Raw genomic sequence first — 15,837 nt, forward strand, 5'->3', positions numbered from 1 at the left:
GCCCAGTCCTAGTCTCTCCCTGTGTTCCTCTAGTTCAGCCCAGTCCTAGTCTCTCCCTGTGTCGCTCTAGTTTAACTCATCTCTTTGACTCTCTGGCTGTAAGAACAGGACTCCCTGTCTAGTTTAACTCACCTTTGACTCTCTGGCTGTAAGAACAGGACTCCCTGTCTTCCTCTAGTTTAACTCACCTCTTTGACTCTCTGGCTGTAAGAACAGGACTCGCTGTCTCCCTCCGTATCGAAACAGTCGGAGTCTCCATCGTCTCCAGATGTCAGGGAGGACACACAGGGACTCTTCTCTAACTGGGATGACCCCTCACACTCCAGCCCAGTCGTGCTCTTTATCCCCCTGTCCGTCCCCTCCCCTGTCCCTCTGTCTGTCTCCCTGTCCAAGCTGTGGAGGAAGGGACAGTCCCCAGTACTGGAGCTGATGTCAAGCTGGTGAAGCCAGTCCAAGGTGGGGCTGCTGCTCCGTAGGTTCCCAGACTCAGTCCCAGGGAGGAAGTCCTGGAGGAGGGGAGGAGAAGAGGAGAGCTGAGCCAAATCTCTTTCCACGCTGCTCCTCTCTTCCCATCCTCGCTCTCTCCTCTCTCCCTGTCCGCTTTCACTTCTTCCATGTTCTATCCTTCTCCCCACCTTTCTCCTCGCTCTCCCTCCCTGCTCTTGTTCTGTCTGTGGCTGGCTGGAGACAGCTGGATCTATCCATTCATGGTGTCCTCTACGTCCTAGAACACAACCTTCTTCCCCCACACCTCCAGGGGTCTGCTTGTCCAGCCCAGGTGCCTCCAGGGGGCATCGATGTGGTGCTGTACCCAGCCCTGGGCTCTCTTCACAGCTGACAAGCCGACCACTAGACACCTCCACGAGAGGAAGGATAGAGCTATGACAGTCGACTCCAGAAACCCTCTCTCCTCTCCTCCTCTCTTCCGTCTCTCCTCTCCTCCACCCATCTGTCTCTCCTCTCCTCCTCTCTTCTGTCTCTCCTCTCCTCCACCCATCTGTCTCTCCTCTCCTCCTCTCTTCTGTCTCTCCTCTCCTCCACCCATCTGTCTCTCCTCTCCTCCTCTCTTCTGTCTCTCCTCTCCTCCACCCATCTGTCTCTCCTCTCCTCCTCTCTTCTGTCTCTCCTCTCCTCTCATACTTCTCTGTGTTCTCTTCATCTGCCTCTCTACTTCTCTCATCCATCTTTCTCTTCCCCTCATTCGTATCTCTCTTCTCCTCATCATCCTCTTCTCCTTTCTTCTGTTCCACCTCTCCCTGTCCTGCCTGGTCAGTCTTCTGCTCCACCTCTCCCTGTCCTGTCTGGACAGTCTTCTGCTCCACCTCTCCCTGTCCTGCCTGGTCAGTCTTCTGCTCCACCTCTCCCTGTCCTGCCTGGTCAATCTTCTCCTCCATCTCTCCCTGTCCTGTCTGGTCAGCCTTCTGCTCCACCTCTCCCTGTCCTGCCTGGTCAATCTTCTCCTCCACCTCTCCCTGTCCTGCCTGGTCAATCTTCTGCTCCACCTCTCCCTGTCCTGCCTGGTCAATCTTCTGCTCCACCTCTCCCTGTCCTGTCTGGTCAGCCTTCTGCTCCACCTCTCCCTGTCCTGTCTGGTCAATCTTCTGCTCCACCTCTCCCTGTCCTGCCTGGTCAGCCTTCTGCTCCACCTCTCCCTGTCCTGCCTGGTCAGTCTGTGTCTGTGAGAGAAGTGAAGAGTTTTCTCCAGAAGTCTCCACTGCAGGACCTTCCCTAAAGCCTCCACCACTGGAGCAGGGTCGCAAGGACTGGGTAAGGGGCAGGGGTAGAGGGCATCCCTCCTCTCTCACCACTAGGGAGTCTGGGGTTGTTTCTGGGACACAGGCCTCCACGCACAGCCTCACCTTCCCACAAGCCTGCTGGAACTTACGGTACTTGGGGCACTGTAGAGAGTAGTCAGTCTGGCCGTCTGATTGGATATCGGCTTCAGGAGGATGGGTGAAATGTTTGCTTTTACGTCCCATCTCGTCATTTGCCGGTTGGCCACCCACATCCTGTTCAACGGGCGAATCAGAAACCACCTTGACTCGTTTGTCATCATCTATGACATCCTTGTTAGTGTCTATGTCGCTAAACTCTGCCCTGGTGGACTGTCTCCTACACCGTGTCTTACAGCAGGTCTTCCTCTGGAAGGAGGACGTACTGCTGCTGAAGAACTTGGGCAGGAGGAAGTCAAAACAGGCCGAGTCCAGATCTCTAAAACCCAGAATAGAGGCACAGTGTCGGATCTCCACGACGGTATCTTTAGTGAAGAGCAGCTTGGATGTGTAGGCAAACTGCAACAGGGACTCAAAGCCACTCACCGTCACCTTTCGAGAGGGATGGAAAGAAAGGGAAAAACAGATGGTTATGACACAGCAGTCCAGCTTGGCCGATATATACAACCTATTCACACACTCAACACTACTGTTGATTCAGCGTATACCATATCTTTCCTAACTGACAGAACTGAGTTCATCTCATCTCTTTAGAGAAACTATGCTCACGTGATGAAAAACACTCAGTCGCCTGACAACCACTCAGTTGCCTGACAACCACTCAGTTTACATTTTTTTACATTTTAGTCATTTAGCAGACGCTCTTATCCAGAGCGACTTACAATTTGGTGCATTCACCTATAATATCCAGTGGAACAACCACTTTACAATAGTGCATCTAAATCTTTTAAGGGGGGGGTTAGAAGGATTACTTTATCCTATCCCAGGTATTCCTTGAAGAGGTGGGGTTTCAGGTGTCTCCGGAAGGTGGTGATTGACTCCGCTGTCCTGGCGTCGTGAGGGAGCTTGTTCCACCATTGGGGTGCCAGAGCAGCGAACAGTTTTGACTGGGCTGAGCGGGAACTGTGCTTCCTCAGAGGTAGGGAGGCGAGCAGGCCAGAGGTGGATGAACGGAGTGCCCTTGTTTGGGTGTAGGGCCTGATCAGAGCCTGAAGGTACGGAGGTGCCGTTCCCCTCACAGCTCCGTAGGCAAGCACCATGGTCTTGTAGCGGATGCGAGCTTCGACTGGAAGCCAGTGGAGAGAGCGGAGGAGCGGGGTGACGTGAGAGAACTTGGGAAGGTTGAACACCAGACGGGCTGCGGCGTTCTGGATGAGTTGTAGGGGTTTAATGGCACAGGCAGGGAGCCCAGCCAACAGCGAGTTGCAGTAATCCAGACGGGAGATGACAAGTGCCTGGATTAGGACCTGCGCCGCTTCCTGTGTGAGGCAGGGTCGTACTCTGCGAATGTTGTAGAGCATGAACCTACAGGATCGGGTCACCGCCTTGATGTTGGTGGAGAACGACAGGGTGTTGTCCAGGGTCACGCCAAGGCTCTTAGCACTCTGGGAGGAGGACACAAGGGAGTTGTCAACCGTGATGGCGAGATCATGGAACGGGCAGTCCTTCCCCGGGAGGAAGAGCAGCTCCGTCTTGCCGAGGTTCAGCTTGAGGTGGTGATCCGTCATCCACAGTTGCCTGACAACCACTCAGTTGCCTGACAACCACTCAGTTGCCTGACAACCACTCAGTTGCCTGACAACCACTCAGTTGCCTGACAACCCCTCAGTTGCCTGACAACCACTCAGTTGCCTGACAACCCCTCAGTTGCCTGACAACCCCTCAGTTGCCTGACAACCACTCAGTTGTCAGGCAACTGAGTGTTTTTTTTTTTTATTGGCAAAGTTAGCAAACTTAGGCATAACATGCCAGCAGCAAACACAGACCCTATACATCCAAGTATAACTGACCAACTTATGAAAGACAAGCAGTGTAATTATGAATTCTGTAAAGTCAGTGTGGAAGAGGTGAACAAAAAAAATTGTTGTTGTCTATCAACCTGGGTCTGACAACTTGGATGGACATTTACTGAGCATGGTAGCAGACTATATTACAAAATATTTAGTATAAAGTCATTCCGCTATCAAAGAATAGCGAAGCACCCTTTACTTCCTGGCTCAAACAGCCGAACAAAATCAGCCCGTTAACAACCTTTTTTGGGGAATAAAATTATGTTTGACCAGATACAATGCTATTTCACAGCAAACAGATATTCAGCACGCTTATAGGAAAGGGCATTCAACATGTCCGCCATTAACACAAATTACTGATGATTGGCTGTTTTGTTAGACTGCAGCTTTTGACATTATTGATCATTATCGACCTGTTGCTGGAAAAACTTGTGTTATGGTTTTACATCCCCTGCTGTATTGTGGATAAAGAGTTACCTGTCTAACAGAACACGGTGGGTGTTCTTTAATGGAAGCCTCTCCAGCGTAATCCAGGTAGAGTCAGGCATTCCCCAGGGCAGCTGTCTAGGCCCCTTAATATTTTTCAATCTTTACCATTGACATTGCCACTGGCTTTGAGTAAAGCCTGAGTGTCTATGTATGCGGATGACTCAACACTATACAGGTCAGCTACTACAGCGACTGAAATGACTGCAACACTTAAAGCGCTGCAGTCAGTTACAGAATGGGTGGCAAGAAATAAGTTAGTCCTAAAGATTTCTACAACTAAAAGCATTGTATTTGGGACAAATCATTCACTTAACCCTAAACCACATGTTGTAATGAATAATGTGGAAATTGAGCAAGTTGAGGTGACTAAACTGCTTGGAATAACCCTGGATTGTAAACTGTCATGGTCAAAACATATTGATGCAACAGTAGCTAAGATGGGGAGAAGTCTGTCCATAATAAAGCGCTGCTCTGCCTTTTTAACAACACTATCAACAAGGCAGGTCCTACAGGCCCTAGTTTTGTTAAACCTGGACTACTGTTCAGTCATGTGGTCAGGTGACACAAAGAGAGACCTCTGAAAATTACAATTGTTTCAGATCAGGGCAGCACGGCTGGCCCTTACATGCTTCATTTATCCTTTATTTAACTTAAGAACAAAATCTTATTTACAATGACGGCCTACTGGGGAACAGTGGGTTAAACTGCCTTGTTCAGGGGCAGAACGACAGATTTTTTTTTACCTTGTCAGCTCGGGGATTCGATCAAGCAACCTTTCGGTTACTGGCCCAAACGCTCTAACCACTAGGCTACACGGAGAACTAACATCAATGACATGCGTGTCAATCTCTCCTGGCTCAAAGTAGAGGAGAGATTGACTTCATTACTACTTGTATTTGTGAGAGGTATTGACATGTTGAAAGCACTGCGCTGTCTGTTCATAAGACTAGCACACAGATCAGACACCCATGCATACCCCACAAGACATGCAGAGGTCCCTGCACAATCCCCAATTGAAGAACAGACTATGTGAGGTGCACATTTTACATATTTTTATTTAACCTTTATTTAACTACATAGTCATGACACAGTACTATATAGAGCCATGGGCGCAGTACTACATAGAGCCATGACGCAGTACTACATAGAGTCATGACGCAGTACTACATAGAGCCATGGCGCAGTACTACATAGAGCCATGGGCGCAGTACTACATAGAGCCATGACGCAGTACTACATAGAGTTATGACGCAGTACTACATAGAGTCATGACGCAGTACTACATAGAGCCATGGCGCAGTACTACATAGAGCCATGACACAGTACTACATAGAGTCATGACACAGTACTACATAGAGCCATGACACAGTACTACATAGAGCCATGGCACAACACTACATAGAGCCATGGGCGCAGTACTACATAGAGCCATGACGCAGTACTACATAGAGTTATGACGCAGTACTACATAGAGTCATGACACAGTACTACATAGAGCCATGACACAGTACTACATAGAGCCATGGCACAACACTACATAGAGCCATGGGCGCAGTACTACATAGAGCCATGACGCAGTACTACATAGAGTTATGACGCAGTACTACATAGAGTCATGACACAGTACTACATAGAGCCATGGCGCAGTACTACATAGAGCCATGACTACATGGAACTCTATTCCACATCAAGTAACTGATGCAGCAGTAGAATGAGATTTAAAAAACAGATAAAAAACTACTTATGGAACATCGGGGACTGTGAAGCGACACAATCATAGACACAGACACATGCATTCACACGCACGATAACATGCGCACTATACACACACACACATGGATTTTGTACTGTAGCTATGTGGTAGTGGTGGAGTAGGGGCCCTGAGGGCACACAGTGTGTTGTGAAATCTGTGAATGTATTGTAATGTTTTTTAAAATTGTATAAATGGCTTTAATTTTTCTGTACCCCAGGAAGAGTAGCTGCTGCTTTGGCAGGAACTAACAGGGATCCCTAATAAACTCCAGGAAGAGTAGCTGCTGCCTTGGCAGGAACTAATGGGGATCCATAATAAACTCCAGGAAGAGTAGCTGCTGCCTTGGCAGGAACTAATGGGGATCCATAATAAACCCCAGGAAGAGTAGCTGCTGCCTTGACAGGAACTAATGGGGATCCATAATAAACCCCAGGAAGAGTAGCTGCTGCCTTGGCAGGAACTAATGGGGATCCATAATAAACACCAGGAAGAGTAGCTGCTGCCTTGACAGGAACTAATGGGGATCCATAATAAACCCTAGGAAGAGTAGCTGCTGCCTTGGCAGGAACTAATGGGGATCCATAATAAACCCCAGGAAGAGTAGCTGCTGCCTTGGCAGGAACTAATGGGGATCCATAATAAACCCCAGGAAGAGTAGCTGCTGCCTTGACAGGAACTAATGGGGATCCATAATAAATACAAATACTAATATTTGTGTTAAATAGGCTTTAACTCAGTTGGCTAACACCTAAACCAGTCAAATTCCTATCTGGACCTGGAAGCCAGTTCCACTACTGATTTTCATTATTATCCTTTAAATCAGGGACTGATTTAGACCTGGTACACCAGGTGGAAGCAATGAATTATCAGGTAGAACAGAAAACCATCAGTACTCCGGACCTCGTATGGTAAGATTGGAAAAACTCCTGGCCTGAGTGGACTAACGTGATCCTGGACTCCTAGGCTTTATGGCCCCTTCTCACCTCTTGAGGCAGGGTGACGACAAGTCCCTGTGGTGCGTGGGAGGAGACCCTGTGTGTGAAGTAGTCGCTGCAGGAGGCCAGCACAGAACGGTGGGCCCTGAAACTCCTCCCTTCGGCCAGCACAGTGATGTCACACAGCAGGTCACGCCTCCGCTGGTCGTCCAGACAACGCAGCACATGGCAGCTGTGCACTGAGGACTCAAAGGTAAACACAGAGGACCGTGGGCTCTCCAGACTAGACATGGCAACGGACATCTGTGGAAGACAGACACACACACACACACACACACACACACACACACACACACACACACACACACACACACACACACACACACACACACACACACACACACACACACAGAGGTGAGTACATACACAAAGAGAGAGAGAGAAAAGAAGATGACAAACATATACTACTTCCTGTAGCCTAACCTACTACTTCCTGTAGTGGTGTCAGTCAAACAGCTGTAGCCAAACCTACTACTGAGCTGCAGGCTATCATGGTAAATTAAAACAAATCTAATCGCAACTAGTCAAATCAAAATCCCTCCAGCAGTAAAAACGGACTTGTAAACAGAAACATCTAGTGGTAACCAACAGATTTAACAGCTAGATGACCACATCTCAATGTCATTATTTAGCATAATACACTTCCAAATCCGTCACATATCCTGTCACCTGTCTGCCACTCGTATCCAGTCACCTGTCTGCCACTCGTATCCAGTCACCTGTCTGCCACTCGTATCCAGTCACCTGTCTGCCACTCGTATCCAGTCACCTGTCTGCCACTCGTATCCAGTCACCTGTCAGCCACTCGTATCCAGTCACCTGTCACCTGTCAGCCACTCGTATCCAGTCACCTGTCAGCCACTCGTATCCAGTCACCTGTCAGCCACTCGTATCCAGTCACCTGTCACCTGTCAGCCACTCGTATCCAGTCACCTGTCTGCCACTCGTATCCAGTCACCTGTCTGCCACTCGTATCCAGTCACCTGTCAGCCACTCGTATCCTGTCACCTGTCAGCCACTCGTATCCAGTCACCTGTCAGCCACTCGTATCCAGTCACCTGTCACCTGTCAGCCACTCGTATCCAGTCACCTGTCACCTGTCTTCCACTCGTATCCAGTCACCTGTCAGCCACTCGTATCCAGTCACCTGTCAGCCACTCGTATCCAGTCACCTGTCTGCCACTCGTATCCAGTCACCTGTCTGCCACTCGTATCCAGTCACCTGTCTGCCACTCGTATCCAGTCACCTGTCTGCCACTCGTATCCAGTCACCTGTCTGCCACTCGTATCCAGTCACCTGTCTGCCACTCGTATCCAGTCACCTGTCTGCCACTCGTATCCAGTCACCTGTCACCTGTCAGCCACTCGTATCCAGTCACCTGTCAGCCACTCGTATCCAGTCACCTGTCACCTGTCAGCCACTCGTATCCAGTCACCTGTCTGCCACTCGTATCCAGTCACCTGTCAGCCACTCGTATCCAGTCACCTGTCTGCCACTCGTATCCAGTCACCTGTCTGCCACTCGTATCCAGTCACCTGTCTGCCACTCGTATCCAGTCACCTGTCTGCCACTCGTATCCAGTCACCTGTCTGCCACTCGTATCCAGTCACCTGTCTGCCACTCGTATCCAGTCACCTGTCTGCCACTCGTATCCAGTCACCTGTCTGCCACTCGTATCCAGTCACCTGTCTGCCACTCGTATCCAGTCACCTGTCTGCCACTCGTATCCAGTCACCTGTCAGCCACTCGTATCCAGTCACCTGTCACCCACTCGTATCCAGTCACCTGTCTGCCACTCGTATCCAGTCACCTGTCTGCCACTCGTATCCAGTCACCTGTCTGCCACTCGTATCCAGTCACCTGTCTGCCACTCGTATCCAGTCACCTGTCACCTGTCAGCCGCTCGTATCCAGTCACCTGTCAGCCACTCGTATCCAGGCACCTGTCTGCCACTCGTATCCAGTCACCTGTCTGCCACTCGTATCCAGTCACCTGTCTGCCACTCGTATCCAGTCACCTGTCTGCCACTCGTATCCAGTCACCTGTCTGCCACTCGTATCCAGTCACCTGTCTGCCACTCGTATCCAGTCACCTGTCTGCCACTCGTATCCAGTCACCTGTCTGCCACTCGTATCCAGTCACCTGTCTGCCACTCGTATCCAGTCACCTGTCTGCCACTCGTATCCAGTCACCTGTCTGCCACTCGTATCCAGTCACCTGTCTGCCACTCGTATCCAGTCACCTGTCTGCCACTCGTATCCAGTCACCTGTCTGCCACTCGTATCCAGTCACCTGTCAGCCACTCGTATCCAGTCACCTGTCTGCAACTCGTATCCAGTCACCTGCCACCTGTCAGCCACTCGTATCCAGTCACCTGCCACCTGTCAGCCACTCGTATCCAGTCACCTGTCTGCCACTCGTATCCAGTCACCTGTCTGCCACTCGTATCCAGTCACCTGTCTGCCACTCGTATCCAGTCACCTGTCTGCCACTCGTATCCAGTCACCTGTCAGCCACTCGTATCCAGTCACCTGTCTGCCACTCGTATCCAGTCACCTGTCTGCCACTCGTATCCAGTCACCTGTCACCTGTCTGCCACTCGTATCCAGTCACCTGTCACCTGTCAGCCACTCGTATCCAGTCACCTGTCAGCCACTCGTATCCAGTCACCTGTCTGCCACTCGTATCCAGTCACCTGTCAGCCACTCGTATCCAGTCACCTGTCACCTGTCGCCACTCGTATCCAGTCACCTGTCTGCCACTCGTATCCAGTCACCTGTCAGCCACTCGTATCCAGTCACCTGTCAGCCACTCGTATCAAGTCACCTGTCTGCCACTCGTATCCAGTCACCTGTCACCTGTCTGCCACTCGTATCCAGTCACCTGTCTGCCACTCGTATCCAGTCACCTGTCAGCCACTCGTATCCAGTCACCTGTCAGCCACTCGTATCCAGTCACCTGTCAGCCACTCGTATCCAGTCACCTGTCAGCCACTCGTATCCAGTCACCTGTCAGCCACTCGTATCCAGTCACCTGTCTGCCACTCGTATCCAGTCACCTGTCAGCCACTCGTATCCAGTCACCTGTCTGCCACTCGTATCCAGTCACCTGTCACCTGTCTGCCACTCGTATCCAGTCACCTGTCACCTGTCTGCCACTCGTATCCAGTCACCTGTCACCTGTCTGCCACTCGTATCCAGTCACCTGTCACCTGTCTGCCACTCGTATCCAGTCACCTGTCACCTGTCTGCCACTCGTATCCAGTCACCTGTCACCTGTCTGCCACTCGTATCCAGTCACCTGTCAGCCACTCGTATCCAGTCACCTGTCTGCCACTCGTATCCAGTCACCTGTCTGCCACTCGTATCCAGTCACCTGTCTGCCACTCGTATCCAGTCACCTGTCTGCCACTCGTATCCTGTCACCTGTCTGCCACTCGTATCCTGTCACCTGTCTGCCACTCGTATCCAGTCACCTGTCAGCCACTCGTATCCAGTCACCTGTCAGCCACTCGTATCCAGTCACCTGTCTGCCACTCGTATCCAGTCACCTGTCTGCCACTCGTATCCAGTCACCTGTCTGCCACTCGTATCCAGTCACCTGTCAGCCACTCGTATCCAGTCACCTGTCACCTGTCTGCCACTCGTATCCAGTCACCTGTCACCTGTCTGCCACTCGTATCCAGTCACCTGTCTGCCACTCGTATCCAGTCACCTGTCTGCCACTCGTATCCAGTCACCTGTCTGCCACTCGTATCCAGTCACCTGTCTGCCACTCGTATCCTGTCACCTGTCTGCCACTCGTATCCTGTCACCTGTCTGCCACTCGTATCCTGTCACCTGTCAGCCACTCGTATCCTGTCACCTGTCAGCCACTCGTATCCAGTCACCTGTCAGCCACTCGTATCCAGTCACCTGTCTGCCACTCGTATCCAGTCACCTGTCTGCCACTCGTATCCAGTCACCTGTCACCTGTCAGCCACTCGTATCCAGTCACCTGTCACCTGTCAGCCACTCGTATCCAGTCACCTGTCACCTGTCAGCCACTCGTATCCAGTCACCTGTCTGCCACTCGTATCCAGTCACCTGTCTGCCACTCGTATCCAGTCACCTGTCAGCCACTCGTATCCAGTCACCTGTCAGCCACTCGTATCCAGTCACCTGTCAGCCACTCGTATCCAGTCACCTGTCAGCCACTCGTATCCAGTCACCTGTCAGCCACTCGTATCCAGTCACCTGTCAGCCACTCGTATCCAGTCACCTGTCTGCCACTCGTATCCAGTCACCTGTCTGCCACTCGTATCCAGTCACCTGTCTGCCACTCGTATCCAGTCACCTGTCTGCCACTCGTATCCAGTCACCTGTCTGCCACTCGTATCCAGTCACCTGTCTGCCACTCGTATCCAGTCACCTGTCTGCCACTCGTATCCAGTCACCTGTCTGCCACTCGTATCCAGTCACCTGTCTGCCACTCGTATCCAGTCACCTGTCTGCCACTCGTATCCAGTCACCTGTCTGCCACTCGTATCCAGTCACCTGTCTGCCACTCGTATCCAGTCACCTGTCTGCCACTCGTATCCAGTCACCTGTCTGCCACTCGTATCCAGTCACCTGTCTGCCACTCGTATCCTGTCACCTGTCTGCCACTCGTATCCTGTCACCTGTCACCTGTCTGCCACTCGTATCCTGTCACCTGTCTGCCACTCGTATCCAGTCACCTGTCTGCCACTCGTATCCAGTCACCTGTCTGCCACTCGTATCCAGTCACCTGTCTGCCACTCGTATCCAGTCACCTGTCTGCCACTCGTATCCAGTCACCTGTCTGCCACTCGTATCCAGTCACCTGTCTGCCACTCGTATCCAGTCACCTGTCTGCCACTCGTATCCAGTCACCTGTCTGCCACTCGTATCCAGTCACCTGTCTGCCACTCGTATCCAGTCACCTGTCTGCCACTCGTATCCAGTCACCTGTCTGCCACTCGTATCCAGTCACCTGTCTGCCACTCGTATCCAGTCACCTGTCTGCCACTCGTATCCAGTCACCTGTCTGCCACTCGTATCCAGTCACCTGTCTGCCACTCGTATCCAGTCACCTGTCTGCCACTCGTATCCAGTCACCTGTCACCTGTCTGCCACTCGTATCCAGTCACCTGTCAGCCACTTCGTATCCAGTCACCTGTCAGCCACTCGTATCCAGTCACCTGTCAGCCACTCGTATCCAGTCACCTGTCTGCCACTCGTATCCAGTCACCTGTCTGCCACTCGTATCCAGTCACCTGTCTGCCACTCGTATCCAGTCACCTGTCTGCCACTCGTATCCAGTCACCTGTCTGCCACTCGTATCCAGTCACCTGTCTGCCACTCGTATCCAGTCACCTGTCTGCCACTCGTATCCAGTCACCTGTCTGCCACTCGTATCCAGTCACCTGTCTGCCACTCGTATCCAGTCACCTGTCTGCCACTCGTATCCAGTCACCTGTCTGCCACTCGTATCCAGTCACCTGTCTGCCACTCGTATCCAGTCACCTGTCTGCCACTCGTATCCAGTCACCTGTCAGCCACTCGTATCCAGTCACCTGTCAGCCACTCGTATCCAGTCACCTGTCTGCCACTCGTATCCAGTCACCTGTCTGCCACTCGTATCCAGTCACCTGTCAGCCACTCGTATCCAGTCACCTGTCAGCCACTCGTATCCAGTCACCTGTCAGCCACTCGTATCCAGTCACCTGTCTGCCACTCGTATCCAGTCACCTGTCTGCCACTCGTATCCAGTCACCTGTCTGCCACTCGTATCCAGTCACCTGTCAGCCACTCGTATCCAGTCACCTGTCTGCCACTCGTATCCTGTCACCTGTCTGCCACTCGTATCCAGTCACCTGTCAGCCACTCGTATCCAGTCACCTGTCAGCCACTCGTATCCAGTCACCTGTCAGCCACTCGTATCCAGTCACCTGTCTGCCACTCGTATCCAGTCACCTGTCTGCCACTCGTATCCAGTCACCTGTCTGCCACTCGTATCCAGTCACCTGTCAGCCACTCGTATCCAGTCACCTGTCACCTGTCTGCCACTCGTATCCAGTCACCTGTCACCTGTCTGCCACTCGTATCCAGTCACCTGTCTGCCACTCGTATCCAGTCACCTGTCTGCCACTCGTATCCAGTCACCTGTCTGCCACTCGTATCCAGTCACCTGTCTGCCACTCGTATCCAGTCACCTGTCTGCCACTCGTATCCAGTCACCTGTCTGCCAATCGTATCCTGTCACCTGTCTGCCACTCGTATCCTGTCACCTGTCTGCCACTCGTATCCTGTCACCTGTCAGCCACTCGTATCCAGTCACCTGTCAGCCACTCGTATCCAGTCACCTGTCAGCCACTCGTATCCAGTCACCTGTCTGCCACTCGTATCCAGTCACCTGTCTGCCACTCGTATCCAGTCACCTGTCACCTGTCAGCCACTCGTATCCAGTCACCTGTCACCTGTCAGCCACTCGTATCCAGTCACCTGTCACCTGTCAGCCACTCGTATCCAGTCACCTGTCTGCCACTCGTATCCAGTCACCTGTCTGCCACTCGTATCCAGTCACCTGTCTGCCACTCGTATCCAGTCACCTGTCAGCCACTCGTATCCAGTCACCTGTCAGCCACTCGTATCCAGTCACCTGTCAGCCACTCGTATCCAGTCACCTGTCAGCCACTCGTATCCAGTCACCTGTCAGCCACTCGTATCCAGTCACCTGTCAGCCACTCGTATCCAGTCACCTGTCAGCCACTCGTATCCAGTCACCTGTCTGCCACTCGTATCCAGTCACCTGTCTGCCACTCGTATCCAGTCACCTGTCTGCCACTCGTATCCAGTCACCTGTCTGCCACTCGTATCCAGTCACCTGTCTGCCACTCGTATCCAGTCACCTGTCTGCCACTCGTATCCAGTCACCTGTCTGCCACTCGTATCCAGTCACCTGTCTGCCACTCGTATCCAGTCACCTGTCTGCCACTCGTATCCAGTCACCTGTCTGCCACTCGTATCCAGTCACCTGTCTGCCACTCGTATCCAGTCACCTGTCTGCCACTCGTATCCAGTCACCTGTCTGCCACTCGTATCCAGTCACCTGTCTGCCACTCGTATCCAGTCACCTGTCTGCCACTCGTATCCAGTCACCTGTCTGCCACTCGTATCCAGTCACCTGTCTGCCACTCGTATCCAGTCACCTGTCTGCCACTCGTATCCAGTCACCTGTCTGCCACTCGTATCCTGTCACCTGTCTGCCACTCGTATCCTGTCACCTGTCACCTGTCTGCCACTCGTATCCTGTCACCTGTCTGCCACTCGTATCCTGTCACCTGTCAGCCACTCGTATCCAGTCACCTGTCTGCCACTCGTATCCAGTCACCTGTCTGCCACTCGTATCCAGTCACCTGTCTGCCACTCGTATCCAGTCACCTGTCTGCCACTCGTATCCAGTCACCTGTCTGCCACTCGTATCCAGTCACCTGTCTGCCACTCGTATCCAGTCACCTGTCTGCCACTCGTATCCAGTCACCTGTCTGCCACTCGTATCCAGTCACCTGTCTGCCACTCGTATCCAGTCACCTGTCAGCCACTCGTATCCAGTCACCTGTCAGCCACTCGTATCCAGTCACCTGTCAGCCACTCGTATCCAGTCACCTGTCAGCCACTCGTATCCAGTCACCTGTCAGCCACTCGTATCCAGTCACCTGTCTGCCACTCGTATCCAGTCACCTGTCTGCCACTCGTATCCAGTCACCTGTCTGCCACTCGTATCCAGTCACCTGTCTGCCACTCGTATCCAGTCACCTGTCTGCCACTCGTATCCAGTCACCTGTCTGCCACTCGTATCCAGTCACCTGTCTGCCACTCGTATCCAGTCACCTGTCTGCCACTCGTATCCAGTCACCTGTCTGCCACTCGTATCCAGTCACCTGTCTGCCACTCGTATCCAGTCACCTGTCAGCCACTCGTATCCAGTCACCTGTCAGCCACTCGTATCCAGTCACCTGTCTGCCACTCGTATCCAGTCACCTGTCTGCCACTCGTATCCAGTCACCTGTCTGCCACTCGTATCCAGTCACCTGTCTGCCACTCGTATCCAGTCACCTGTCAGCCACTCGTATCCAGTCACCTGTCAGCCACTCGTATCCAGTCACCTGTCTGCCACTCGTATCCAGTCACCTGTCTGCCACTCGTATCCAGTCACCTGTCTGCCACTCGTATCCAGTCACCTGTCAGCCACTCGTATCCAGTCACCTGTCTGCCACTCGTATCCAGTCACCTGTCTGCCACTCGTACCCTGTCACCTGTCTGCCACTCGTACCCTGTCACCTGTCTGCCACTCGTATCCAGTCACCTGTCAGCCACTCGTATCCAGTCACCTGTCAGCCACTCGTATCCAGTCACCTGTCAGCCACTCGTATCCAGTCACCTGTCTGCCACTCGTATCCAGTCACCTGTCTGCCACTCGTATCCTGTCACCTGTCACCTGTCTGCCACTCGTATCCTGTCACCTGTCTGCCACTCGTATCCTGTCACCTGTCTGCCACTCGTATCCTGTCACCTGTCTGCCACTCGTATCCTGTCACCTGTCTGCCACTCGTATCCAGTCACCTGTCTGCCACTCGTATCCAGTCACCTGTCTGCCACTCGTATCCAGTCACCTGTCTGCCACTCGTATCCAGTCACCTGTCTGCCACTCGTATCCAGTCACCTGTCTGCCACTCGTATCCAGTCACCTGTCTGCCACTCGTATCCTGTCACCTGTCTGCCACTCGTATCCTGTCACCTGTCTGCCACTCGTATCCTGTCACCTGTCTGCCACTCGTATCCAGTCACCTGTCTGC

The 15,837-nt window shown here is 52.5% G+C and overlaps 1 protein-coding gene across 2 annotated transcripts in view; it reads right to left on the minus strand.

Moving 5' to 3' along the window:
* Positions 1-15,837, minus strand: part of LOC106596432 (transcription regulator protein BACH1) — a 44,879-nt gene that overhangs the window by 5,791 nt on the left and 23,251 nt on the right. Inside the window, exons 2-4 of one of the 2 annotated variants that reach the window (XM_045690251.1) lie at positions 6,968-7,222; positions 1,323-2,324; positions 189-1,250 (exon numbers count right to left, since the gene is read on the minus strand). In XM_045690251.1, the coding sequence (XP_045546207.1) occupies positions 189-1,250; positions 1,323-2,324; positions 6,968-7,222 (2,319 nt within the window). Of the gene's footprint in view, positions 1-188; positions 2,325-6,967; positions 7,223-15,837 lie in introns of both variants that reach the window. The other variant, XM_045690250.1, reaches the window with a different exon arrangement.

Source organism: Salmo salar, chromosome ssa11 (assembly GCF_905237065.1).
Source record: "Salmo salar chromosome ssa11, Ssal_v3.1, whole genome shotgun sequence".
Classification (NCBI taxonomy): domain Eukaryota; kingdom Metazoa; phylum Chordata; class Actinopteri; order Salmoniformes; family Salmonidae; genus Salmo; species Salmo salar.